The 27739-nt window shown below is 40.2% G+C and overlaps 1 protein-coding gene across 1 annotated transcript in view; it reads left to right on the top strand.

Annotated features, from left to right (window-relative positions):
* The window catches only part of tbc1d1 (TBC1 (tre-2/USP6, BUB2, cdc16) domain family, member 1), a 54533-nt gene that overhangs the window by 9908 nt on the left and 16886 nt on the right, over positions 1-27739 (top strand). Inside the window, exons 3-14 of the mRNA XM_085356997.1 lie at positions 7908-8507; positions 14215-14304; positions 14392-14496; positions 15480-15612; positions 15778-15869; positions 16742-16858; positions 17095-17217; positions 18046-18188; positions 18534-18794; positions 19865-19981; positions 20296-20409; positions 23292-23425. Coding sequence (XP_085213123.1) covers positions 7908-8507; positions 14215-14304; positions 14392-14496; positions 15480-15612; positions 15778-15869; positions 16742-16858; positions 17095-17217; positions 18046-18188; positions 18534-18794; positions 19865-19981; positions 20296-20409; positions 23292-23425 — 2029 coding nt within the window. The remainder of the gene's footprint in view (positions 1-7907; positions 8508-14214; positions 14305-14391; positions 14497-15479; positions 15613-15777; positions 15870-16741; positions 16859-17094; positions 17218-18045; positions 18189-18533; positions 18795-19864; positions 19982-20295; positions 20410-23291; positions 23426-27739) is intronic.

The following is a 27739-nucleotide window of genomic DNA, read 5'->3' as shown; positions in this document are numbered from 1 at the left end:
GTTCTGAAAGTCTAGCTATAAAAAATATTTAAAAAAGAACTTTTAACTGAAAAATATTTCCATATTTATAGATTCTTTTAAAACAATAATCTCATTGACAGTCTTTTTAAAGAGTTTCTTATAGGGGCCTCTTTGTGGAAAAAAAAATACATTTTTACAATATTCCTCAGGCGCTTACCTACAATTTTGTCCTGGTTCATGTTATATTCTGATGTTTGAGGTTTATTTTCTCTTTCTGAAAAACACCAACAGGTTTGTTTTGTTTACTGTGCCGACCTGCAGCTTCTCTTTTGCTGTCTTTCTTGTGTAACTTCCTCCTTTTTTGAGGCCATTACTACAGTACTTCTTTTTAATTGTGGTATGGTGTGGGACATCAAACTTTTTCAGTTTTGTTCCTCTGTGAGAGGCCGAGTCTGTGGGTCACTGCCTGAGGCCGTCCAACTGCCTTCCTGTCTGAGATCGGCTTCATGTAAACGTTCCACTGTGAGAGATAATGTGTGCTGTGTGCCTTTAGCAAGGGCTGCACCCTCACAAGCAAAACTTCTGTCAGCTTTGCTTCAAACCTCCAAAACAGATGTGTTAGCATGCTACGAGAAGTATGGAAGAGGAAGGAAGCAGTAGAGGAGTACTCACCAAAAGGTTATATGAGAATAGATTAAAAAGCATGATGACATACAAATGAATTTGACTTTTCATTCACCAAATTTAAATTGAGCTATATTTCTAGAAAGCTGTTTACTGGATTTCTGCATTAAACTTCTAAAAACTATAAATATAGCTTTAGCTGTTTGTCATTCGCCAAATTACGCAAGAATCTCTGCTTCCTAGTTATGTGAAGTGCATTTTACAAGGCAGTGACTACCTGATGTAGAAGAGAGCGATAACATCGCCATGCCGTGCAGTTAAACAGGTTATCAATTACCAAGTGCAGAAAAAATGAAACTCAAGTTGTGTGTAGAAATACAGTAAGATAAAGTCTTAACAAGGACAGTAAAGAAGTGGCTATTCAGTATCTTTTATCACAGAGAGACACAAAAGAAGTCGGAGGAGGAGAGCCATTGGCAAGGACTAAATGTATCTGTTGGTTGAAGTGTTTCAGAGTCGAGCAGTGAAAGCAGGAGGACGAGGAAGGGGGGTGGGGTGCAAAGCAAAGAGTCTGTTGTTAGTGGACAGATAGCAGACTTCACTCTTCACAGAATGATTAAAAGCAAGTAGGCAGTAGAAAGCAGAGAGTGAGAAACATGGTGTCTAGATTCCTGTGTGTGTGAGTGAGTGACAGTCAAAGGAGGAAAGGAAGCGTTGTTTCAAGAGAGAGGACCACAAGATACTCAAAATGATATATAACAAGTATCTTTGAGTCTGAATAAGTAAAGGGACAAATACATTTTAAAAAGAAAGCATTTATTAATTGTGATGGATTGCTGCTGCAGTAACTAGGTTTGCAGTTGGTTGTAGTGTCATTTTGGGGTATTTTTTTCATTTCCCCTGCTGATTAAGTTATTTATTTGAGTGATTCAAGCAAAAATGTAGTTGAAAGAAATATAGTACTGTGCGTAGGTCTTGATTTGGCTCTCATCTCTATATTTTACTTCCAAAGATTCAGACTTTATTGCAGTTTTTATAGTGGCCTTGACAAGTAGCTCTCCAGACTTTATGAAGGTATGTCAGTTTTTATTTGGACATTGGCTGCTTTTTCACTCATTTTCAGTCCGAATTATGTGCTGATGTCAGCGTGGTGTACAGTCTCTCTTTAAAAAAATTGAGGAAAATGGATAAGGGCAGGACAAAAGAAGAAGTGGCAACGCTTACAAAACTATATACAGCACATGAAGAGTATCTGAAAGTCATGTCATTGAGATATAGGAGAGCAGCAGAAACCTGGCACAGGACCTGAGAGATGCATCAGTCTCATCAGAAATGGTCTCAGAGGAATGGAGACTGTCAAGAAGGCATCCTTAACCCTTTAAGACCTACCATAGAACCAAGTTCGCCAGAGCTTATATTATATTTTTACATGCTGTGGAGCCATTTTTGGGAGCATTTCAAGTTGCTATACATCAATACAACCATTATAGCCCAAACTTTAATAATATGTCTGCATTAGGTGCATAGTAATTACATAAATTGCAAAAAAGTGCAATAAACTACAAAAAAATTGAAAATCGTTTTTGTTTTTTTAACATATATTTCTAGTTAGAGAAATTTAAGAGGCTTATCCCTCAAAACTGTAAATACAAAAAAGTTACACAAACTAGTTTCCCACCACAGGAAATTTATTTTGAGTGTCTTCATAGTTTTATTTTTGAAATACACCAATTTTTATATACTGCAGGAAAAACGAAAATAAATATTATAGTGCAAATTTGCAAAATAACAGCATATGCATCAAAATAAACTATTTCCAGCAGTGCAATATGAGTCTTAAGCATCCCAGAAACGACACAGAAAGTCATAAAGTCAAACATAACTTTTTAAAACACATAACAAGTAAAACACAAGCTCATAAGGCCCCGATCGTAAAAAACTACATTTCCGCAAAATGACGTCACTTCCGGTTTCGGGCAGGTCATGCGGTCATGTGATAGTTCGCGCTGATGGACGTAGGAAGTGTTACAAACAGCTGATGGATCGGCGAAGCGTGTTTCTGGAATATCATGTTTTTGTTGCTGCAAGTGATTTTTATGCAGTTTTTGCAAAGCTATATGTGGAAGGAAACTGTGACCTAGGACAAGCTGATGGCATAAGATGTAAGTACAACTCCTCCAGTTTCATATGCAAAAAAAATTATTGCGCTAGCTTACTTGGTTGCAGAGCTACCGGGATTTAAAAATAGTTACGCAAAACAGAGCGTGCCCGCTCCGATCGGCTGTAAAGGGTTAAGGAAGAGACACAGGGAGAAAAGCCTGAGGTATGCCAGATGACTCAAAAGCTGGACTGAAAATCAGTGGGAACAACTTTTCTGGCGTTATGAATATAAATTTGAACATTTGGTTTGAATTGTTGCCAGTGTGTACTGAGGTGCTCAGAAGAGATGTACAACAGTGAGTATCTGTTGCTATCTGTAAAACACCATGTAGGCTCTGTAATGGTTTGGGGTTGCATTTCAGCCAGCAGTATTGAGAATCTTTTAAAAATTAATCTTGAAATTAGTTATAGGATAAATTTGTTGCTCGTGTGCTTTTTTTTTTTTTTTAGCGGGCGATTCAACTGGACCCAGTACTTAACTTGTATCTGTATGCCATATATTCAAGAAGAAGAAATGCAGTTGATGGTATTTAGCTGCATTTAGATGCAACTGGAGAGCAAAAAAAGCTGGAAACCTGGGAGTAAGAAGTAGCCAAGGATTGCAAGTCTGAACTAGGGCTGGCACGATTAGTCGACTATCAGAATCGTCGACGACTGATTTAATACTCGACGCGTCGTTTGAAGCTTTGTAAGATCACAAAAGACGCAGGAATAAGTAGTAGGATTTATGAGTGTAATAACGGACTGAAACAGAAGATGGCAGCACTGCATGTACAAGGATGCCAGCCGGTGTTAAACCCCGAAGAAGAAGTAGCTCTGTCCCAGAATTCATAGCGCAGCCCTGCTCAGTTTCCAACAATGGCGGCAGCTAGTTAGTTTTAATATTACTCTTATTATTCTTTCTGGGTCACAAAATAAACGTTTAACATATTTCAGGCAAGAATGTAACTGTGTAAACCTCAAATATTTGCTCAGTTCATCAAGACACCACATATTTTTAAAAGCGCTCTGACGTTTTCGGAGACGTCTGTTACCCACCAGGTCGATAGCTAGCCGGGGGCAAGGCTCACTAGAGCCGGTGAGAGCACCGGACTCCCGGCAAATCGTTTTCAAACCCACCACCGTCTTTCGCTACTCAGGTTAAACATATATAAGTCACTTAGATAACTTAAAAATGTTATTGTTTGGTTTTTTTCAGTATTTTATTTGTTCCTGAGTAAATCGGTTTGGCTAAGATTAAAGTTATAGTTTTTACACAGCTGAATAAACGTCAAGCAGACAACTGATTATCAGAAGTGTGAGATGCTGGAGAATCTACTCCGGTGTCCTGTTATATTTTAGATAGCAAGGAGTTTATTAAACTTCACCGAAACAATCTGCAAATTTTATTAAAATTTAAACTATCATCTTGTCCTTATTTTTAGTTAGCACAGACCTTAAACACTTAAAGCTGTAAGCTAATGATAGTTATATAAGAGCAGATGGATGCTGGTGCAATAAGCTGTACGTTTTACATCCAATGGATGCACGATCTGATTAGTGGACTAATTGCAAAATTAATCGGTGACTAGTCTTACTTACTTAGCACTTAGTTCCTCCTACGCCGGGCGGCGCATCGGGCAGTGATCTCCATCGATGTCGGTCAGCAGCGACTGCTTCAGCCTCGCTGCTGACTAGTCTACTATCAAAATAATCGTTTGTGGCAGCCCTAGTCTGAATTCCTACCTTTGCTTGTGTTTGGTGGCAGGTTGGGGTGGGTACTGAGATAGTTTTGGATCTCGTCAGTAATTACATTTCATAATCATTCCCTACAAAAAGTTGTTGTGCACTTGTCTTTTTAATTTAAACTCTCACCACTAAGACCAAAATGTTTTGTGTACTTGTGTGCTGCAGACACAAATCCGAAAGCTTAAACTGTTGGTGTGTCACCCAGGAATGTATTTGGTAATCCTGTAAGCGCTGCAGTGTTGTGCACAACCTTTAAAAGTGAAGTCCCAAAACTGAACAGTACTTATGAACATACATGGTTATGTTCGAACCCTTCATACAGTTTTTATATCCTTGAAAAAAAGAAAAAGGAAAAGGCAACAAGTCAGAATACTTATTACACATTTGGCTGACACACCTATCCAGAGCAGCTTCCAGGTGAGGACAGAGAGTTATGTGTTTGTTTTGCTAAAAGCGCGCACCTCATGCTGAGGCAAGACACGGCAGGACCTTGCTGGAAGTTTGTCTGTCAGACTGTAGCTGCTCAGGCATCTGTCATTAATGACATCACCAATGTGGCTCAACCGCTGCTTCTGCTTAGCTCATCTGCTTCCTCATTTTTGTTCCTTGGTGTGGTACAATGATAGTGTGGTCCACAATAGGAGAAGGACGTATACTGTAGACAGCAAAAGGTTGTTTTCTGATTTGTATGGCGTTATCTTCTGTCCAGTGCTTGTTTGTAAATAGATTAAAACAAGGAAGTGGGACCAATTATCCAGAGAAAAGCCTCAGGCTGTTTGAATTGATCTCTCTGGTCATGCATAGCTTTTATAACTAGAGCCAAGCAATAAAGTAAGACATTAATCAAAGTGTGTGCAAGAAAATAAAATAAGCCTTGCAAGAATCACAAAATACATTAAGCTACCTGAGTGGCTTAATGAGTTGTTTTGCCTGGATAACAGAACGTTCTCGATGTGCGAGTAATCAGGAAAAGGCTTTAAATTAACAGCACAGAGTGTCCCTGTATAAGAAAATGGTCAAAGAGTGAGCTTTATGTAACAAAGCCAGTACTGAGGATACACCGATTGTGCGACTAGATCACACAGCATCCCAGCTTTGTTAGGCTTTCTTATATTTCTCTCTGTGTCACTTTTCCATCTTTATAATTGGCACACGCAACATGTCAGACTCTTCTAATGGTAATGGACCTTGTGTTAATGTGGAGAGTGTAGCTACAGAAAAGGGCTTTTGTGTGGGGAAAGAACCCAGTTACAGTTCATTTGTTCTCAACTGTCCCCTCTCAACCCTCAGAGCTCTAACCGGTCCAAACGGACACAGCTAGTGAGCTTAACTGAACTTGAGAGACAGATATTTCCCTTAAGAGGTAATCCAAGTCCAACACAGCTAAGAGGAGCCAGGGAAAGAGTGAGTATTAAACTGCAATTGCGAGGTTGCCAGAAATATGTCTTAGATGGACACTTCTGAGCTCTTTATTCTTGATACTTATTTAAATATGCAACTTTTTTCTGAAATGTTCAGCACAACAAGGCCAAACAACAGATAACCTAAAACATTTTGCCTTAAATTGAAACATAATGTCTAAGTTACCTAGGAGTGCTCTTCATTGCTCTGTTGTGTGAGCTTGTGAGTGTATAATATGTTTTGTAGCATTGCAGTTTTTTCTCCTTTTTTTTTCTTTTCCACCTTTTCTGTCTCTGTTATCCTGTTTAGTTATATGGAGGAATAGGAAAAGACTTTTTCCAGTAAAAATTTGGATTGAAATTGTACCTACCATAAGATCTCAATGCAGTGGTACAGTTTATAGGGCAAGAGAGGAAACTCGAGAAGATTCAGAAAGAAAAGAAATAGGTGCATCTAAAGGGGACAGGAGTACAGAGCCTGCTTTGAGGTCCCAATTTGGCATTTTTTTTCACCACCAGAAGACAACACAAGGGCTGCTTTATTCAGGGGTCTCAAAATACTCTTCACACCATTTGGCAGGTTAGCTCATAGTGAGGTGTGGCATCTACATCGATGGATGGAAAAGTTGTTCTTTGACGTACGCCTTTTGTGTTTGTTTTAGTTTATCTGCTGTTGCTACTGTAGGCAGCCACCTGTTTGTGGACATGCAACCTGAATGCATGAACAGTGTGACGACTCAGTGAAATCACCACTTTAGAAATAATAAGGGAAGTTTAAACTAAAACATTAAGTGTCACGTCGATGCAGTGGTTGGCACTGTCAGCTAATAGACTGGCTGGCTGGCCTACTTTGGCTGCCTTCTACACTCAAAAGACATGAATGTTCAGTAAATTGGTTATTCTAAATTGGCCATAAATATGGATGATTTTCTATCTCTCTGTGTTAGCCCTGCGATAGGTCACCCCTGGTAATCTGTCCACATTGTATCCCACCTGTTGTCTCGTAGGCAGGCTTCAGCTATATACAGCTGAGGTAGAATCCAGTCACTCTGTGACCCTGAATGAATTTATATGGATGAAGGATTCAAAAAATATTATTAGAAGACGAAATTTGATGGTAGTGCTTGAACTCACGCAAGAGTAAAGGTCTCAGTAATGAGTTATTCCCTGTGAAATGTTTACTTTTGCACCTCATGGGGTTTTATTAGTAGTGTTATAAATATTCTTTCAAAAGAAAAAGACAAGTAAGTATGTCAGCAAGCATTGCCGTCGAATAGTAGTAGCAATATCAAATGTCTGAGCCCAGCAGGATTCGTATCAGTGTAAGATCGGTGTAAAATACATTTTACTCAAACGTTCAAACATGTATGTGATGACTTTGGAGTCCACAAACAAAGGACCACACCAGGTCAAAGCATGTGAACAAATGAAATTTATTTTACACAGGTAGCATCCCCCCCCCCAAAAAAAAAGCATTACTAAACATTAACTTTGAAGATCTGAAACTTAAACATAGTGCTGAATTGCATTGTTTGCACATAGTCAACAGGCTATAATTTCCTAAAGACAGTTTTGTTGTTAGATGAAATGTGTAGGTTATTGTACTGCACTTTTATGGATACATTAAAAAAAGTAAAAGTATTTTTACAGTGTACAGGTTCAAATTTGTAATGTTGTTTTGGAAATACTTCTGTTTGAATGTCAATCATTCGTGTTGCTGTGAACATATACAGTATAGCTGGCAATGTTGATGATTTTAAATAAATTCCCCACTTGGCTGGTTGGGATTGAAGAGAGATTAAATGCATGATTAAATGTTTTTGAGCATTTTGTGCATTTTGAGTTAAGCTTTTTTTCAAAGTTGTTTGTCTTTGCTTAGGCTCAAATGGATGTAATGTGACACTAAGAGCTCGGTTTTCTTCCGCAGTCTCTGTTTATGCAATTAGTCTAAAAATAGGTTTTCTAGCTAAATGCCTTACAATTACATAATGAGTCCTTACAGTACTTCTAATGATGTTCTCGTTATCTTTCCAGGTTCCTGAGATCATCAGTACATTGAGGCAGGCTGGCAAAAGCTCGGCACGCAACAATGACATCACCACCGTTTCCAACAAGGCTTCCACGGGTTCTGGAGGCAGCGATTCGTCTGAAACATGGATTTGCGCTCTCTCTACTACTACAACCACCTCCATGGCACCCGCCGCTGCTGTGTCTCCGACAGCGTTTGCCAAAAAGTTTGAGGTATTATACTGCGGCCGTGTTAGTGTTGCTCACAAGAAAGCCCCTCCTGCCCTGATTGACGAGTGCATCGAGAAGTTCAGCCAGCTGCGTGGCTCAGGGACAGCTGATAAAGGGGCAAATGATGGGGGATTGGTGGGTGGGCTGAAGAGGGCATTAACCTTCCAATCCCATGGACTGGGGAGTGGCGCTGTTAGTAACGGTGCAGCAGAGAGCCCAACCACTGGGAAACGCCCAATTCTGTTCAAGCGAGACCCCAGCTTTCCCTGCCTACAGGCCCTGGATGAGAATGGTCTCTCACCAGAGATTTCTAACAGCAACACTACCGATCCTCAGACGCGGTCCGCTGATGTGCAGCCCACCAGCCTGAAGGAGAATAGGACCATGTTGTTTATGGTGGGTGAAAAGGCGTGCGTGCACACACACACACAAAATTGAAGGCGTGTTCTGAGTTCTCTTTGGGATGCTCCAAATAGGGCTGGGCCATATTATACCGTTCACGGTAATACCGGTATAATGTTAGGCAACGATAGGAAAATGAAATATCGCGATAGAATGGGAGTAAAACGCGCATGCGCAGTGCCTTTGTTTTCATACGCACATGGCCGATTGTTGAGTGAAACAGATGAACCAGAATTGGTTTGTAAAAATGGTGCAACTTCTGTGATGTGGAACTGGTTTGGTGTTTGTCCGTCAGATACACAACAAAGCACATTTTTTTGCAGAACATGCAAGCGGCCGTTGTTATTGTCATATTTGTCGGACTAAGATGCTCTTAAATCTGGGAGTAATCTGGGTCCTAAACTCTGTATTCTTCAGGTCAAACAACACTGCAGCATCACTTAGAGTTAAAAACTGTCTAAATTCTTTCATCTTTAATAAAACGATCAGCATTGCTGCTTTACCAGGTGTAACTATAAAGTTTAACTTCCAGGCATCCATGAAAACAAAAGTTATTACATTTAACGGAGTTAGAAGTTAGCAAGAAGCTAGTGGAAGTTAGCTCGCTAGTTTCGCTAGTTACCTAAGCATGATATAGCATGTTCTGACGGAGAGATTTCTGAAAAAAATCAAACGTACAGCTCTGCTATCACTTCCAACATAAATGAAGACAGGAAACTAAACAGCAGTGACGTTTGTAGGGTTACTGAAGTTGGGCTAGCTGGTATATAATGATGTGCTACGTGATCGCTAGCGACACAGCTATGTTAGCATAACATAAACAGTGAAGCTGGAGGACGAACACTAACACTTTTCCACTTATAAAAGTTAACGCGAAGGTTCTTCATGGTTAGAGACAAATGCAATCGCATGGCAGGATACTGTAAACGGACCAAACTTCAGTCAGGAGAACAACTGAGATAATCCATCCACAATACGAGGTTAGTCATTAATATACTGCAACAACATGGGAATAGAGCAGCTGCCAGAGAATTCAACATTAATGAATCAATGGTACAGAAGTGGAGGAAGCAAGAAGAATGAGTTTAATAAAGTTTGATTTATCTGACTGCTTTGTTTCGCTTAATGTGCCTTATAATCCCGTGCACCTTATGGTCCGAAAAATACGTACTGCACACTGCAGTTTAATGTTGCAAAGCACCTCTTTTTAACTTCAGTGGATATTATACATGGTTATGCTCAGGATATGTCAGCCCATTTCTACTGGAAATGCCTTTTGGTTAAACTTTCAGCAAGGAATTTGCATTTGCACTGTTACATTTTTATAAAGCTTTAATGTACATAAAAACCAGCTTCTTGTTTAAGTGAAAATAAATGGAAGGTTGTCTTTTTGCGCTAGTAATGTTGTGGAGTTGTATTTTGTCTCGCATCAATTATATCGTCGGTTATATCGTTATCGCAAATTTTCAAATATATATCGTGATAAATATTTTTGGCCATATCGCCCTGCTCTAGCTCCAAACATCTGTATTTGTTTTCTATTAAGGACTTGTAAGCATAATTTTTATTATTATAATGTTACTTATTTAAATATTGCATGACAGTGTAATTAGAGGTCAACACGGTGGCGTAGTGGTTGTAAGTAAATGAAGGGCATTGTCCATCCTTCTTTTCCACTGAGATGCTGTTGTTGATGACACACTCAAACAAGGTGCCACCATGTGACCACATCAGTAATTTCCAGTATTTGTTCCTGTAACTAGCGAGTGTATCTAGCAATACATGCTTGACTCATTTTGTTGAATTTGGGTCACACATCGCCAGCTGCTAGTATCTCCCCTTCAGCCTGGTTATACTTGATCGTGTGCTTTTTGCTTCAAGTGGTGGAACAAGTTTGTTTCCACCTGTAGCAGGAACAGATTTCTTGCATATTTTGCAAAGTATTGCTCTTTGTTCAAGATTGTTGAAGAAGTTCCCCTTGTTAGGTGCTAAACTGCCATTGAAGGCTTGCACACAAACCATTATATGACACTTTTATGTCAAGTAAAAATTTATAACGGTATTACCATGAATGATATGGCACAGTCCTAATAGTTGGCATGTTTTCCATGTGCTTGATGGGGCTTGCTTGGGTGCTTTTTGCCTTCCTTCCACAGTTCGAATGCATGCTTGTTGGGTTAACTAGTGATTCTCAATTCACTGTAGGTCTGAATGTGAGCATGAATGGTTGTCTGTCCCTCTGTGTCGGAGCTTTGATAGACTGGCGACATATTCTGGGCGCTACCCTCTTATCACTGTATGCTGACTGAAATGGTCTCCAGATGCATAGTGTTGATTGTGAGAACAATTAAGACATTTCTGGCTTTCTGAACAGATTTAAATACCAGACTACAGATTCAACGTTGAGTTAAAAAAAAAAAAAAAAAAAACATGGTCCCATTATCTTTGTTGAATTTATCACCCATAATGCATACCATTTTAAATTAATGTACCAAAATTTATTGAATCCACAGGAAGTTTGATTGTAAAATTTTTTCCAAAGAACATTCATACTCATAAGAATACAAAGTATGTTAGTAGTGCAATAAATTGCTGTTCAAGATTAAAAAATAAAGCCCCTTATCCAGTTGCTCAAGGCCAAAAAGGCAGAGAAGAAAACAAATATAAAGACAAAAATATAATGACTCCGCAATAACAAATGCTGACTGCTGCTCAAAATGAGTCTCCCTAATTGACATTTTCATGACCTCAGTGGTCTCTTGCCAACAGGAATTTCCCTGTTTGTTTTACAGACAGGAAATAGTCACAGGTCAGTGTCCTGCTCTGCTCAGCAGATACAGACACATTATTAACACTAACTATACATCCTGTTACTGCCAGAGTAGCCTCATCCCAGTGCGATCATTGCCTCTCTTTTGCTTCAGTTATAGAGACACAGATCAAATATCTTCATTCCTCTCAAAAGGCTCTAATTATGTTATTAATATTTGATACAGAAAGGCATATTGAAAGAGACGCTGCAGGGAGGGGAATAGCTGTGTTCAGAGAATTTCAAAACTGATAATGGTCGGGGTCGTGGTAGATGTAAATAAAGGCCGTTGTCTACATATACAGGGAGTGCAGAATTATTAGGCAAATGAGTATTTTGTCCACATCATCCTCTTCATGCATGTTGTCTTACTCCAAGCTGTATAGGCTCGAAAGCCTACTACCAATTAAGCATATTAGGTGATGTGCATCTGTGTAATGAGAAGGGGTGTGGTCTAATGATATCAACACCCTATATCAGGTGTGCATAATTATTAGGCAACGTCCTTTCCTTTGGCAAAATGGGTCAAAAGAAGGACTTGACAGGCTCAGAAAAGTCAAAAATAGTGAGATATCTTGCAGAGGGATGCAGCAGTCTCAAAATTGCAAAGCTTCTGAAGCGTGATCATCAAACAATCAAGCGTTTCATTCAAAATAGTCAACAGGGTCGCAAGAAGCGTGTGGAAAAACCAAGGCGCAAAATAACTGCCCATGAACTGAGAAAAGTCAAGCGTGCAGCTGCCAAGATGCCACTTGCCACCAGTTTGGCCATATTTCAGAGCTGCAACATCACTGGAGTGCCCAAAAGCACAAGGTGTGCAATACTCAGAGACATGGCCAAGGTAAGAAAGGCTGAAAGACGACCACCACTGAACAAGACACACAAGCTGAAACGTCAAGACTGGGCCAAGAAATATCTCAAGACTGGTTTTTCTAAGGTTTTATGGACTGATGAAATGAGAGTGAGTCTTGATGGGCCAGATGGATGGGCCCGTGGCTGGATTGGTAAAGGGCAGAGAGCTCCAGTCCGATTCAGACGCCAGCAAGGTGGAGGTGGAGTACTGGTTTGGGCTGGTATCATCAAAGATGAGCTTGTGGGGCCTTTTCGGGTTGAGGATGGAGTCAAGCTCAACTCCCAGTCCTACTGCCAGTTTCTGGAAGACACCTTCTTCAAGCAGTGGTACAGGAAGAAGTCTGCATCCTTCAAGAAAAACATGATTTTCATGCAGGACAATGCTCCATCACACGCGTCCAAGTACTCCACAGCGTGGCTGGCAAGAAAGGGTATAAAAGAAGAAAAACTAATGACATGGCCTCCTTGTTCACCTGATCTGAACCCCATTGAGAACCTGTGGTCCATCATCAAATGTGAGATTTACAAGGAGGGAAAACAGTACACCTCTCTGAACAGTGTCTGGGAGGCTGTGGTTGCTGCTGCACGCAATGTTGATGGTGAACAGATCAAAACACTGACAGAATCCATGGATGGCAGGCTTTTGAGTGTCCTTGCAAAGAAAGGTGGCTATATTGGTCGCTGATTTGTTTTTGTTTTGTTTTTGAATGTCAGAAATGTATATTTGTGAATGTGGAGATGTTATATTGGTGTCACTGGTAAAAATAAATAATTGAAATGGATATATATATTTGTTTTTTGTTAAGTTGCCTAATAATTATGCACAGTAATAGTCACCTGCACACACAGATATCCCCCTAAAATAGCTAAAACTAAAAACTACTTCCAAAAACATTCAGCTTTGATATTAATGAGTTTTTTGGGTTCATTGAGAACATGGTTGTTGTTCAATAATAAAATTATTCCTCAAAAATACAACTTGCCTAATAATTCTGCACTCCCTGTAGGCTCGGGAAAAAATAAGAAAAGGACTGTTACATAGGCAGACTGAAGTTTCCCAATAAAAACCTTTTTAAAAAATTAAATGAAATGTCCGCTTTCACACTTTATGGCTGTTTCTGTGTTGTTTTATCAAACTTCGTGCATGATTAGCAACGCTGTCCGATGGCGGGTTCAGTCTACATGGTATAAGCCTAATTATGGCCTGATTTGGATGACAGTTTGGGAATGAAAAAGGTCTTTGTGAACGGCAGTCATTCGTTTTATCTCATCTTTGTGTCATACTGGATGAAAAGAAGAAGAAAAAACGACTTTGGTTTCCTTTTCATTCATTTTCTTACTCCTTCCTAATGAAGTCACATACACTGCAAAGGATGGCAGTCATAATTTGTATTGTGTAGTTTGCTGTGTCGCTCTTATTCACAAAAAGAGACATAATTCTGTAACTCACTAATCAGATATAGAATTAAATATAACACATATTAACATATGTGTTATATTTAATTCTATATGCATTCATATTTATTTCTTTTTCTGTGTTATCTTATTGTACTTCATGTTGTAAGTTTATATATATTTATTGTCAGGGCTGTATTGTTGTATAGTATGATGGTGTGTTATTTTTCTTATTTTTTGTTTTTGTCTGACCTACCACGGACTACAGATGAATAGTAGGCTTTTGGCTAAGTCTGACATTTCTATTGATATGTTCATAATTATTCACTACCCCTTTTAAATAATTTGCAACAGACAAAAAATGTTGTGTAGTATTTAATCCAGTAAGCAGAGTGATTTGCGACCTCTAATAAAAGCCTGTGAAAACACAGGCATTCTGTTTCCTTCTGCATTTAACTAAATGTTGGCCCTGGACACTATTTAAGGAAACACTGTATATAACTTCTGTTAAGTAGTTCTGTCAGTAAGATTTATAACTGTAGTCACTGCCACACCACAGTTGTCACACACTACAGAAAGAAAGCTAGTAAGGTCATAAACACACATGCATTAACTGTATTTTCTTTGTGTTTCTTTGTGTTTTAGGTGGGCAGGTCTCAGATCTTCTTGGTTAGTCCAGACACTAAGAAAGTTGCAATAGAGAAGAGCTTCAAAGAAATTTCTTTCTGCTCACAGGTATGATCGCTACAGTCCTACTACTATTCAAGCGTGACTATGATTATGATTTTTTTTTTTTTAAACCCACTATTTGTCTGTTTCCAGGGTATTCGTCATGTGGATCACTTCGGCTTCATTTGCAGGGAGACCGTGGAAGGGGGAAACTGCCACTTCGTGTGTTATGTCTTCCAGTGTACAGATGAATCACTGGTGAGACATGAAGTTGATAAGGATTCTTGCTTGTGTCCAGACACAGTTCATTCAATATTCCCATGTAACAGACTCCAAATAACTGAGTCACAGTTAAGATTTTGGACACTAGCGCAGTGTCATTTTGTGTTATTATCGCCAGCTGTTGAGTTTTTACAACAGAAGTGGTGCAGCTACATTTTTTTTTCAATTTTGAATGTGTGCTGAAAAGGAGAATTTTACCCATTGATTTTTTTTAATATCAGTCCCTCCCACTCAGTGTTTGGATTTGATCAGCCTACTTCATTTAAGAGTCAATAAGTTTGCTTTGGATTTAAAATGAAATGCCAGAAGGCAGGAGGGTGAAATTTCTCACAAGTGTTTTCTTTTTTTCTGTCACTTCAGATTAAATATATCTGTAAATCATAGGACCTATGACTCAGTGCATCTGGGCTCCACTGACTCATAGTGTGCCAAGTACTCAATTTTGGTTTGGAAAAAAAAAGCTACTGTATGATAGCTAGCTCTGCGCTGTGAGTATACTGTATTTCTTGAAAGAATCAGACACTTGTTCTGTTAAACATCAGCTGCCAGAGTTCATTTTAACAGGTTGTAAAATGAACATTACATAATGTCTGTTCCCATATGGAGCTGGAGTTTTGATTCCAGATGTGCAGTGGCTCTGCTTTCCTGTTTGCAGAGCTAGATTTCCCTTTAGTGTTGTTAAAGACCTTGTACACTCAAAGGGAGATGTTCTAGTGTTGGGGATAGAAAAGGAGCAAATCAGATGCTCTCCGGGGATTTGGCTATTAAAATTAAACAAACTGAACAAAACTGGTTTCACAAACCAAGAATTTAGGAGTTAACACGTATTATGAAGCATTTATTGCTCTGACAATAACAGTGTTGGGGAAAAGACATACATCCTAATATTTATTTGATATTTGCCTAAAAACACTGAAGCTTGTAGAGGGCAATAAATAATTTTATTTCACTCTTCTAAGGTGGACGAGATCATGCTGACTTTGAAGCAAGCGTTCTCTGTGGCCGCCCTGCAGCAAAATGCAAAGACTCAGAGCCAGCAGTGTGACAGCTGCCCGATGCAGCAGCTCCACAGGCTTTGTGAGAGCATAGAAGGTAAGAAGGTGTCCTTAAAGCTATAAGTGGTGTCTCTATGTTGTAGATGTGTACAACTCTTTATATTTAGGCTTTTAGGACTGTCTAAGCTGCTGTATAACAAATCTCTAGTGAGACTAGGCTTGCTTGTAGTGTGTTTATATTCTGTATTTTCTTTATTTTTAGGTCTACACCCATCTAAAACTAAACTGGAGCTTCAAAAACATTTGGCCACTTTGGACAATGATGATCAAGCTTCAGTCTTTGAAAACACTATGGTAATGAGCCTGTTGTGCCTGTTGACCTGAAGGGCGCGGTGTAAATGTTTAAATTTCCCTTCAGGTGGTTGTAACATGAAAACTTCCTAGTAAGCAAGGTCATCGAAGTTTATCGTGGATAAATGAATGTGGATTCACAAGTTTTTTGAGGGGGATTCACAGAGATACATTTTTCTTTCTTCACAGATAATTTAAATTTTTCTGCCACCTCATTTCTCAGTTTTGCCTTTACAGTGTTTTTTTCTCTCTTCACCTTGCTTAGCTTTTTGCTTTGTTTTCAGTAATGGGCTTGAGTACTTTTAATGGGGTCTGCTGATGGTATTTATTGGAAGGGCAGGCACGTTAAAAGGAAACTGCCAGAGTAATAATGCAGATACATTGTGCTGTGTGACTTAGCTAACATCTGCTGGTGGTGTAGTAAAACTGCAACCCAACAGAGCTAAGCATGTCTTTATTAGCTCACTGTGCTGTAGGTGTTAATGTACCTCGATTTCACCATTTTTTGGGAACCAGGTGTAAAAATTATTTTCCAAATGTAAACTTCTGCAGATGAGTTCTCTGAAACTTACCAGCTTAAACAGACTTGTGATCAATTTTAGATTTTTCTTTTTTTCCAGTTGAAACTTTCCATTTCTCATAATAATTTTATATATATATAAGTAGAATAGAATAGAATAATCCTTTAATTGTCCCACAAGGGGAAATGTGGTTGTATCAGCAGCAAAAAAACACACATATACAAAAAGAACAGGACACAGAACAGAAAACAAAAAACATAATTTTTACATATTTCCATCATTTATATATAATAAGTATATATAATATATACAAAAACTCATCAAATATATTGATTAATCTGTCTGTTTGTCCAGAGGGCTCGTCCTAAGAGTGATCAGGAAGAGAATGAGTTGATAATGGCTTCTTTGAGAAATCTGTATGAAGCGAGACAGAAGACCCATCAGCACACAGTGCAGAAGGAGAGCAAACAGGTACCTACTGGACACCCCTATGAAATACATATGCACTTCTGTAGCAGAACACACTCTTAAGTCCTACATTTCCTCTCTATTGTCATTATTGCTATGAAAGACTGGTCCTCTAAGGAAAGACAAAATTCCCTTTTTCTGACACACACAAATTGCCGTCATTGCATGCCTCTGAGGACCTCCCTTCCTCTCGCTCACTGTTGCTTTCTGTGTCTTTTCCTGTCTCTATGTGTATGTAGATGTGTGAGGATGTCGCTCCAGCTGTGGAGGCACAGCAGCAGAGTAGCAGCCGGCAGCGACTCGAGGAGTTCAAGAGCCGAGCCAAGCGCTCTCTCACTGAGTCCCTGGAGGGGATCTGGAAGGTAACAGTGCTGTTTCTGTTTTGGTTTGTGTGCAGAAGTATGTTCTGGTATGTGACTATATGCAAATTACATACCTGACCTTTTGGTTTGGTAAGAAGCAAATACAGTTGTTATAATAAATGTCTTTCTCCATGTGTGTGCTTCCCATGTTAATATGTAGGTGTTTAAAAAGTGCAAAACAGTGGGTACCTAACAATTCCCACTCCCACACTCCCAAAGAGTGCTACACCGTTGTAGTCATTTAGCTTAGCTTTTCCACATGCAAGAAGTGCTGTTATTTTATATAAATTGAAATAAATCGTGGCTGTACATTGATATTAATTCATAGGTAGGTGTTTGATTTTCAGTTTCAGGCTTTGGATATTTTTTTAAATTAAATGAGGACCTATAAACTATCAGACTAATTGCTTGCCATCCCTCTCACTTAGATAAAAAGCTCAATAGAACACATGAAGATAAGATAAAAAAAGCTTAGGACTTGGAGTGAAAACAAGCACAGCAAATATCTACTGACAGAGTGGCTCAGTTTACACATAAAGTGTAGTGAACAGTTCGGGGCTGAAATAAAGCTGAAATTATAGATTATGCAAACCTGTATTAATATATTTTCATTATTTTATTCATTGTTTTTGCAGTGTAACAGGAAAAAAAGCAGCCCGTTAGGATGAGAGAGTTCATATTTATAATATTTATTTTTAGCAGTTTTTAGTCTTTACATATAGAGTAAAGCACTGAGAAATTGGTTGGGAAGGTTGTGTGTCTTGGTTTGTGATCTTTGCTCACAGGTAAAAACCATGTGTTTAACACACGTGTGTTTGTTAATGGCAGGGAAGCAGCAAGGCCAGAGCTCAAAGGGAGAACAGCGAGGGAAGTGAGAGCAGCTCATCTATTTGTACTGTCAACAGCAGCCAGGATCAGCCCTGTTTAGATGATCCTTTGCCTGCTCATCAGCGATCAACCAGCCCTCTCAGGTAAACGCTCCTATATGCAAAGGCTACCTCATATCTCGGGTTACTCAGTGCTTTAAAGGTGAGAACTTGTTCAAGTCAATATGGGGTGCTGTGTGTACATTAATGAGGAAAAAATGAACTTAAATGATTTTAGCAAAAGGCTGCAATAAAACAAAGAGTGTAAAATGTAAGGCGGTCTGAATACTTTCTGTACCCACTGTATACTCTCTGCTCAGCGGTACATTGGATTAAGTTTAAAATCACATTAAGCTTTCTCTCACTATGTGGTGCATATCATAAACTTAGACTTGTGTAGAAATTGTTGCATTCATGAATTTTTATTCCTTTCCTTTTTATTATCTTCAGGTGTCACAACTCAACAGGAGACCTGAAGCACATTGACACTTCTCTGCCGCTGTCACACTCTTCCTCCTCTTTATCCGGGGATGCTCAGCCACAGGGCTTCCGCCGCCGGGCCAGCACTTTCAGCCACCCTGCCACCCCCTCCTCAGCCGAATACTCACCGGAGCACATACTAATTCACCCACCACAGGACCACACTGCAGCTACCAAGCACAAGCTTGTGCGACACTACTCCGTCAGCACGGACACTCCCCACCAGAGCAAGTGAGTAGAGCATGTGAGTGTTTCTGTGTGTGTGTTTACAGATAGACTAGTAGAAATTTTATTTGGATAGTATTTGTTAAATTTTACTTTGTGCTTTCATACAGTTGACTGTAATAATAAGGCAACTTAATGAATATTATAAGATATCAAAACGTAATGAACATATAAAAGAGAAATAGTGCCACTTATTAATAACAGACAAATACAGTATGATTATTTGTGTCTTCAAGATGCGTACAATGTCATGTGTGTAAAGGAACTCGCTGCTATGAGAAATTTAGAAAAGGATTGGTTTTAGTATTTTATTTAATTTAGATATTTTTTATAGCTTAAAAAATTGATGGTTATAGTGATGGTATTTTTACCTTGTGGTCTAACACCCTGTATCGGTTTACCTCAGTTCCCAGAATAAGGGTTGCAAAGCCAGTTTGGAGAGTACGCATCGCTTTGTCACTTTGAGAAAAAGATAATGAAACTATGGTATTTGCAAGTAGTAATGAAGCTGTGTGTGTGTGTTGTCGTTTAATACTGTGGTTCATCAAGTCTATGACAATGATGAGCAAGCAGTATCATCTTTTCCCAAACGTGTTAAGAGGATTTTTGTCATGTTTGAGTTTTCAGTGACACCAGCATATTTGTGTCAAAAGAAAGTGAAACTTGTACGTGGATTACTGCATCATTCCTCTCCCTGGATGTTGGCTTTACTTGCGCTCTATCTCAGCCTTCTGCAAACCTTTTTCTCAGTTTGTTTGTTTGTTTTTGTTTTTTTTTTTAAATCTACATGTTTCTAACATTTTTCAGAGTTTGGTAAAAACATGTTCTAAGTGATTGATATCAAATGCAAATGATTTTACTCATATAGACCATATAGAGATAAAAACACAATATTCTGTAGTTTCATGCTTGACAAAAATCTTGTTTATATGATGCATATGCACTTATAGTCACATGTTTTTCTCCTAACTCTATACCGGTTACTCTGAAACTCTCCTTCTGTTTAAATACATTTGTCATTGCCCATTATATTCTTTACTTCCTCTCATTCTCTCTGCACTCGCACTGACTCTCAGACACGTCCCATGCAACTCTGCTCTTCCTCCTGCCCTTCCTTGTCCTTCGTCCCACTCTTCTCTCCTCCTTCATCCTCCTTCCTCACCTTCTTCTGGAGCCCGGCTCAGTAAAAGAAGGTGAGAATCTGTTTTTTAGTTTAACTAATGTTTTTCTTTGTGTTTTTAAATGCTCTCGTACTAACTTTTCATACCTTCCTGTAGTCTTGTGTTCTGTATTTTTCTGTAGTTCGCCATTCAGACAGAGACATGCTAAATCCATCCCTCATTTATAATCGCTGGGCTGTGTTCAGGTTTTTCCACCTCAGCAGAAAATGTCATCATGCTTTTGGTGATATCGATGGAATTACGTCTGCATGTCTCTGTTAGGATGCGATTCCACGATTGTTCTTTCATTTGTTTTTGCCTTCTGTTTATCGCCACCTGCATCTCAGTCCTCTGGGTGGTCTCCGTGTTCGTCTCCACTCCTCCTCATCTGTCCCTAATTTTCTGAAATTTCCATTTCTGGCCACTGTCCGAGAGAATGATTGCCCTGACCCAAAGAACAGGTACACACACACTCGTACCAAAAGTCAGTGTAAATGTCTGTTAGTAATAGCAAAGTCATAATCTGTACTTAAGATAAGATAAGATAACCTTTATTAGTCCCACACGTGGGAAATTTGTTTTGTCACAGCAGGAAGTGGACAGTGCAAAAGTTATGAGGCAAAAATTAGAATACAATAAGAATAAATACAGTACACAACTGTACAGAATAGAATAAAATAAAATACTATATACAGTAGAATAAAATAAAATAAATATACAATAAGATAAAAATAGAATACAAATACAAATACTATATACAACTGAGTAAAAATACAACGATGACAGAAAGGATTATTGCACTTAGTATTATTGCATATGTATGGATGTGTGTGCTTGATCAGTTAAAGTCTTTATTATGGAGTCTGACAGCAGTGGGGAGGAAAGACCTGCGAAATCTCTCCGTCCCACACCGTGGGTGCCGCAGTCTCCCACTGAAGGAGCTGCTCAGTGCTGTCACAGTCTGCTGCATGGGGTGGGAGATGTTGTCCATCAGGGATGACAGCTTAGCCGCCGTTCTCCTGTCACTCACCACCTCCACTGGGTCCAGAGGGCATCCTAGAACAGAGCTGGCCCTTCGGATCACCCTGTTCAGTCTCTTCCTGTCCCCAGCAGAGATGCTGCCGCCCCAGCAGACCACGCCATAAAAGATAGCAGAAGCCACAACAGAGTCATAGAATTTCTTCAGGAGTGGGCCCTCCACCCCAAACGACCTGAGTCTCCGCAGCAGGTACAGCCTGCTCTGCCCTTTCCTGTAGAGGGCGTCTGAGTTATGAGTCCAGTCCAGTCTATTGTTCAGATGAACACCAAGGTACCTGTAGCTGTCTACAGCCTCAATGTCCATACCTTGGATGTTCAGTGGTTGCAGTGGAGAATGCTTGTGCCTGCGGAAGTCTACCACCAGCTCCTTGGTTTTACTGGCGTTGATCTGGAGGTAGTTCAGCTGGCACCAGTCCACAAAGTCTTGGGTCAGACCTCTGTACTCCTTGTCGTCCCCATCAGTGATGAGGCCGACTATTGCAGAGTCATCAGAGAACTTCTGCAGGAAGCACTGGGTGGAATTGTGGGAGAAGTCTGCAGTGTAGATGGTGAAGAGGAACGGAGCCAGAACCGTTCCCTGTGGGGCCCCCGTACTGCAGACGACCCTGTCTGACACACAGCCCTGAGTCCTCACATACTGTGGTCGGTCGGTGAGGTAGTCCAGGATCCAGGTAGTGAGGTGATGGTCCACTCCAGAGTTCACCAGCTTGTCCTTTAGAACCGAGGGAAGAATGGTGTTGAAGGCACTGGAGAAATCAAAGAACATGATTCTCACAGTGCTTCCAGCGGTCTCCAGGTGAGCGAGGGAACGATGTAGGAGGTGAATGACGGCATCATCCGCTCCAATGCCAGGCTGGTAGGCAAACTGAAGTGGGTCCAGTGATGAGCTTATTAGGCGCCGAAGCTGAGCCAGGACCAACCGCTCCAGGGTCTTCATCAGGTGGGATGTCAGAGCCACCGGCCTGTAGCTGTTGAGGTCCTTGGGGCATGAAGTCTTTGGCACTGGTACAACACAGGAGGTTTTCCAGAGCTGTGGGACTCTTCCCAACCTCAGGCTCAGGTTGAAGAGGTGCTCCATCACCCCACACAGTTGGTCCGCGCAGGACCTGACGACCCTCGAGCTGATGCCATCTGGACCCGCTGCCTTCTTGCCATTAATCCTCCTCAGTTCCCTCCTAACCTGGGTGGTTGAGAGAGACAGGCTGGAGCCTTGTGTTGAGTGTGTATTGGATGCTGTTGTTGGGGGTGGGGGGGAGTGAGCAGGGTGAATAGAGGAGGTGTGAAGTGTCTGAGGTGGAACAGCAGCAGTGGGGGTGGGTGAGTCTGCAGCCGATGTTGCAGACTGCCTCATGGCTGAGTCAAATCTGTTGAAGAAATGATTCAGTTCATTTGCCCACCTCACATCCCTCCCAGGCAGAGAGTTCTGCTGTTTGTGGCCCGAGATGGTTCTGAGGCCTCTCCAGACTTCACCAACGTTGTTTTGTTGAAGCTGGTTCTCCATCTTCTGCCTGTAGCTCTCCTTCCCATTCCTTATCAGTCCCCTCAGCTCTCTCTGCACCCTTTTCAACTCCTCTTTGTCTCTGGATTTGAAGGCCCTCCTCTTCTGCTTGAGGACGGTTTTAATTTCTGGGGTAATCCAAGGTTTGTTGTTGGAGAAACACCGTACAGTCCTGGTAGGTACAGTGTTATCCACACAGAAGTTTATATAGTCAGTAATGCATGTAGTAAGGCTGTCGATGTCCTCACCGTGGTCATCACAAATCACCTCCCACACAGTCGACTCAAAACAATCCTTAAGAGCCTCCTCGCTCTCCTCTGACCATCTCTGTACTGTGCGGGTGGCTGGTGGCTCCCTGCGCACTAAGGGCTCATACACAGGGACAAGGTGCACCAGGTTGTGATCAGATCTGCCCAGGGGAGGGAGAGGTGATGAACTGTATGCCTCATCTGCATTGGCATACAGTAAGTCCAGTGTTTTATTGACTCTGGTTGGGCAGGTCACATACTGGGTGAAGGTGGGCAGTGTGGAGTCCAGTGAGGCATGATTGAAGTCCCCTGATATTATGAGAAGGGCTCTCGGTGATTGTGTTTGCAGTCTGCTGACCACAGAGTGGAGAGAGTCACAGGCTGAGTCACAGGCTGCATCCGCTTCTGGTTTCATACAGTCTTTGAAGTGGTTTTGATATGTGTACATGCACATGCATGCATACATGTATGTGTAAAAAGTAAGTTCTATCTATCTATTGACTGTTTATCAGGGCACATCTGTAACTACATCTCTGTATTTGGGTGTTTGTGCTGTCAGTGATGTAGTGGCGCTTTCCACACCAAGTGCAGCTGGTGGGGTCGGGGAAAGCCCTCAGCGCAGCCGCCGCCACTCGTGGAGGCAGCAGATCTTCTTGCGGGTCGCTACTCCTCAGAAAGGCACAGACTCCATCGGTAAGGGACACCCACACACACTTAAAACTTTTGAAATCATGGTTAAAGACATAATTCACTTCATGCTGGACCCCTCATTGTTCTTGAGACTGTAGATAACCCCAACATGCTGTGTTGTCATCATGCTCTAAAAAGCAATTCTTGTGTGAAATTAGTTGTATTCCTGTTTATCTTTGGTATATTAGTCTGTCTAATGGCTAATGTAAATTTTAACTTTGGATCCACTTCTAAGCTGAGAACAGAAAAGCTGACAGCGGCTTGCAAAGCTGAAAGTGAAAACACACTCCATAAAGAGTGTGTGTACATGCTTTTCTTTGCTAAAGCCCAGGTTTCTTAAGCATGACAAATTAGCATGAGGCTAACAAATGCGCTGATGGAGTAGAAAATTATGTGGGTGATCAACTAACAGTATGCTGATTTATATAAACATGACACAGCCACTTCATGTAATGACCAATGCATTCTAGCAATTGCAAATTACCAGGCTGAAAATGAGCAGAACTGATGAGGGAGTGAGTAATGTCTTTACAAAAAGTACTTTTTTTTCCTGCTGTAAATGAAATTGCTGGAGAGGGGTACAAGTGTGTGTTACTAGAGCAAGACTTTTAGCACACTAAAAGTCAAACCTTGTGTGTGTGCACACTGCTGAGTAAAGATAAAGGACAAAGTTTTGTGTAGAAATGACAAAACATATGACAAAAAAAAACAGGGTCAAAGCTTAGGCTTAACATTCTCTGTTCCCAGTTTGCACTCGCATTCTTAACCTCTCCACCTGCCATTTCAGATACACAAACATTCATAGGAGAAACTGTCACAGGAACATGAACATTTGTAGATAAATTGTTTCCTATTAAACCTGACTCAATTGAAGTACCTTGCTTACTGCATACCTTAGTAAATCACGTTATTCAGTTTAATAGTTTTTGCGAGTCTAAACAGGAAGCTCATATGCAAAACTGAGACTGCGCTGCTTCAGTAAGCTGTTACTACACTGTTATTAAATCTGCTCCTGCGGTGCAGACACAAAGCATTTCCACTGTGTGTCACTCTTTCATTTAGTTTTATGCTAAGAACTCTCAGAAGAGTTGAAGGCAGAGATTCATAACTTAAACGTAACTCCCTATCTGTTTATCATAACAGTTTTAATTTCTCATCTCCTCCATTTTGGGGAAGCAGTATACTTTTTATTACTTCTTTATTATTATTATTTTTTTTTTAACCTACGGAAGTCATGCATTAAACATATATTTATATTATATTTAGTTAATCACAGCTATATTTGTTGTTATGTAGGGCTGTAATGAATTGATTATACTAACAGTTGTTGGCAAAGCCCCAGACCTTTGATATCATCAGTAAATTGATCAGTAAACTGAGCAAATAGTACCCAGAAACCTCTTTCTGGATTTTGAAGTGATACTTTCTAAAATGTAAGGTGAAACTAAGAATTTGTGATATATTCATGTACTTTTTATTTGTTTTGGTTTTGGTTTTTTTTTACAAATCCAGTATTGGCACTAGATCAGTGGTCCCCAACCTTTTTTGCGCCACAGACTGGTTTTTGTCTGACAATATTTTCAAGGACCGGCCTTTAAGGTGTCGTGAACAAATACAACAAAATAAAACCGATACCAAAAAAAGACGATTCATTCATAACACAAGGGAACAGACCCAGGAAACCGAGTCAACGATAAAAACGATAAAAAAATAATTAAAAAAAACAAACCGCTAAAACCGATAAAAACTCTGAAAACCATAAATTTCATACCCAAGCCTCAACGGTACTAAATGACTCACGGACAGGTACCAGTCTGTGGCCCGGGGATTGGGGACAGCTGCACTAGATGATTATTCTGGTGGAGTGTTAATTTTGTGTTACTGCAGTATAAATTTCTTCACTAATGCTGCTGGTTGATTATTTGAATGCTTGAAAATGAAGATTTGCCTAAAAGCTTGAAAACCTTGAGCAAACAGTTGTAATTGTTGCCTGGGAAATGACAGCTCTTGTCAAATACCGTCAAGGTATGATGGTTACAAGTAGAAAACTGTATAACTTTGGGTAGTGAACAGTTACTTTGACTTCAGATAACTTTGAAATATCAATCACAACATATGTTGACATAAAAATGCCTGTATTTCAGCTTGTGGACATGTCTTAATCATACTAGTGCTTGCAAGTCTTTGGATTCTGTGTCATAATTATATGTACAGTGCACTCAGGACAGAAGAAGTGTTGACAGTTGAGATTGTTGAGCTTCTCACACTGTAATGCCAGTAAGCACCGAGCAGGAAAGAAGCATGATCCATGTGAGCTGATATAAAACCGTTTTCTCACACAGTGCATTTTATTTACAAAAAGAAGTGTTTTCTGTACTTTGTTATGTCAGTGTTCATTTTGTGTTATTGGAAGACTTGGACTAACAGGGTGTACACTGTTTCTTTCAGTAACATGCATGCATGCATTATTATGATTTTATTTTGTTTTTATGTCCACTGACTCCTTGATTCATCAGCTAATTGCTAAATTGCTGCTTTTCAAAAACTCATTGAGAATAACTAGTTTCACTAGTTTCCACTAGCGGTGTCCTACACTCCCATGTTGTTTGGACATGTATGTGCAGCACATAATGTGTTGTTAACTAGAATGCCTGTTGGTTGTTTTGTCTAGATAAATTATTAAAATGTTAACTAAGAGGCCCTCAAGATCTAACCACTGGGGGGTGCCAAAGATCACATTTCCCAATGTTACGCTTTGTGGCTTTAACGGCACATTACAGCTACAAAGATTTCCATACAGTTAAATAATACCTCCCTGGTGCACCTTCAGCAATATTTAAATCCTCACAAAGGTGGTATTCTTCTCAGGAGTAAGTAACATTATGTAGTTTTCCTATTATTATGTTGACTCGTGCACACGCCCAACTGGAGTCTGTTGGGTGGATATTGTATTTCATAAAATCAGATTGGTATGTTGGACTAATGTGGTTGTTTTCTTCACTTTAACACTGAATGTGCAGAGACTGGTGAAGTCTGTCTTTCTGCATGAATTTGCCCTGTAATTGAAGCATGTTAAATGTTTCAGTTAATGAAATGTGCAGCCAAAGTTTACTTTGACGCTCAACTGCAAGCAAGTGAAGGGAAAAACAGGGCTTTTTTTTTTTTTAACAAGTCAATGTGATGGGCTTTGTGCTGGCTGAATGCAGTGCTAAACTTGTTGGGTGTGTATTTATGTGTGTGCGTAGATGCATGAGGTCATGGGCGTGGTGTGTGTGTGTGTGTGTGTGTGTGTGTGTGTGTGTTTTGCTGGAAGTGGCAGTGTGTCTCAAGGTCATGTTGACAGTCCATACATAGACAGCGCCAGAGGAAAGCGCCAGCCTTGTTGACCCACTTTGCATGGTGTGTGTGTGTGTGTGTGTGTGTGTGTGTGCACACTGCAACCTGGTTCTGACCAGGTTGTTTGCACAGGGAGTGGATTGTGCCACTTTGTGCCAGAGTGTGTGTGTGTGTGTGTGTGTGTGTGTGTGTGTTTGTGTTTTTATGTTATTATGAGGAATATGCAGTACCATAGTGTTAGTTGGGGTAAGTAGGCGGGGAATTAATGTCATCAAGTATTGCAGTTTGAAAGTTTGACATTTTTTCACCTAAAGACAAATTGTCACCAGTCTTCTGCTGAAACTGCAGCAGTTGTCTCTCTCTAGTAAGAAACATGAATCTGTTAAGAGAGTTGTGCGCGTGCGTGTGAGTGTCTTAGTGTCTTTCTGTGTGTGTCAGCCATGAGTTTGCTTTGTCTTCACCTCTTTTATAACTGAAGAGCCATAAATTTGTGTGGTGACTCGGCTGGTTTCAGCATGTCTTAGAAACAGATGATCACTCCACAAATATAAGACTCGTTTTACACAAAGCCCGCCATTGTGGTGTGCGTGAGTGTTTTTTGTAGTATTGAAAGGATGACCTTTACATATATTTTTTTTTTTTTTCCTCAGAAGAGTCTTTGACAAGGTAAGCATCAGATTTACATACCTAAGTTAGGCTAAGGTATGTGTGTACGTGTGTATTTTAGTGATCAGGATCAATCGTGATATTCCCGCGAACTGAAAGAGAAGTGCGATCTGGATAGTTGGTATGTCGTTCCTCTAAACAACACAGGGTATTTTGAGGTTTGGGATCCACCCTGTACTTTGAGGTGGAGTCACACAAACGCTTTTTTTTTTTTTTTTTTTACTGTCTGTGTGTTGCACCCAACTGTGTCAAATATATCTATGTTTAGCATTTTCTTGTTGTTTTGCATGAGTGTCCGTGAGGTTCACCGAAAGA

Source organism: Diplotaxodon limnothrissa, linkage group LG6 (genome assembly GCF_057381915.1).
Source record: "Diplotaxodon limnothrissa isolate DT_005_m linkage group LG6, D_limnothrissa_male_GT1.1, whole genome shotgun sequence".
Taxonomy (NCBI): Eukaryota; Metazoa; Chordata; class Actinopteri; order Cichliformes; family Cichlidae; genus Diplotaxodon; species Diplotaxodon limnothrissa.
This window is presented reverse-complemented; position numbering and strand designations above follow the sequence as displayed.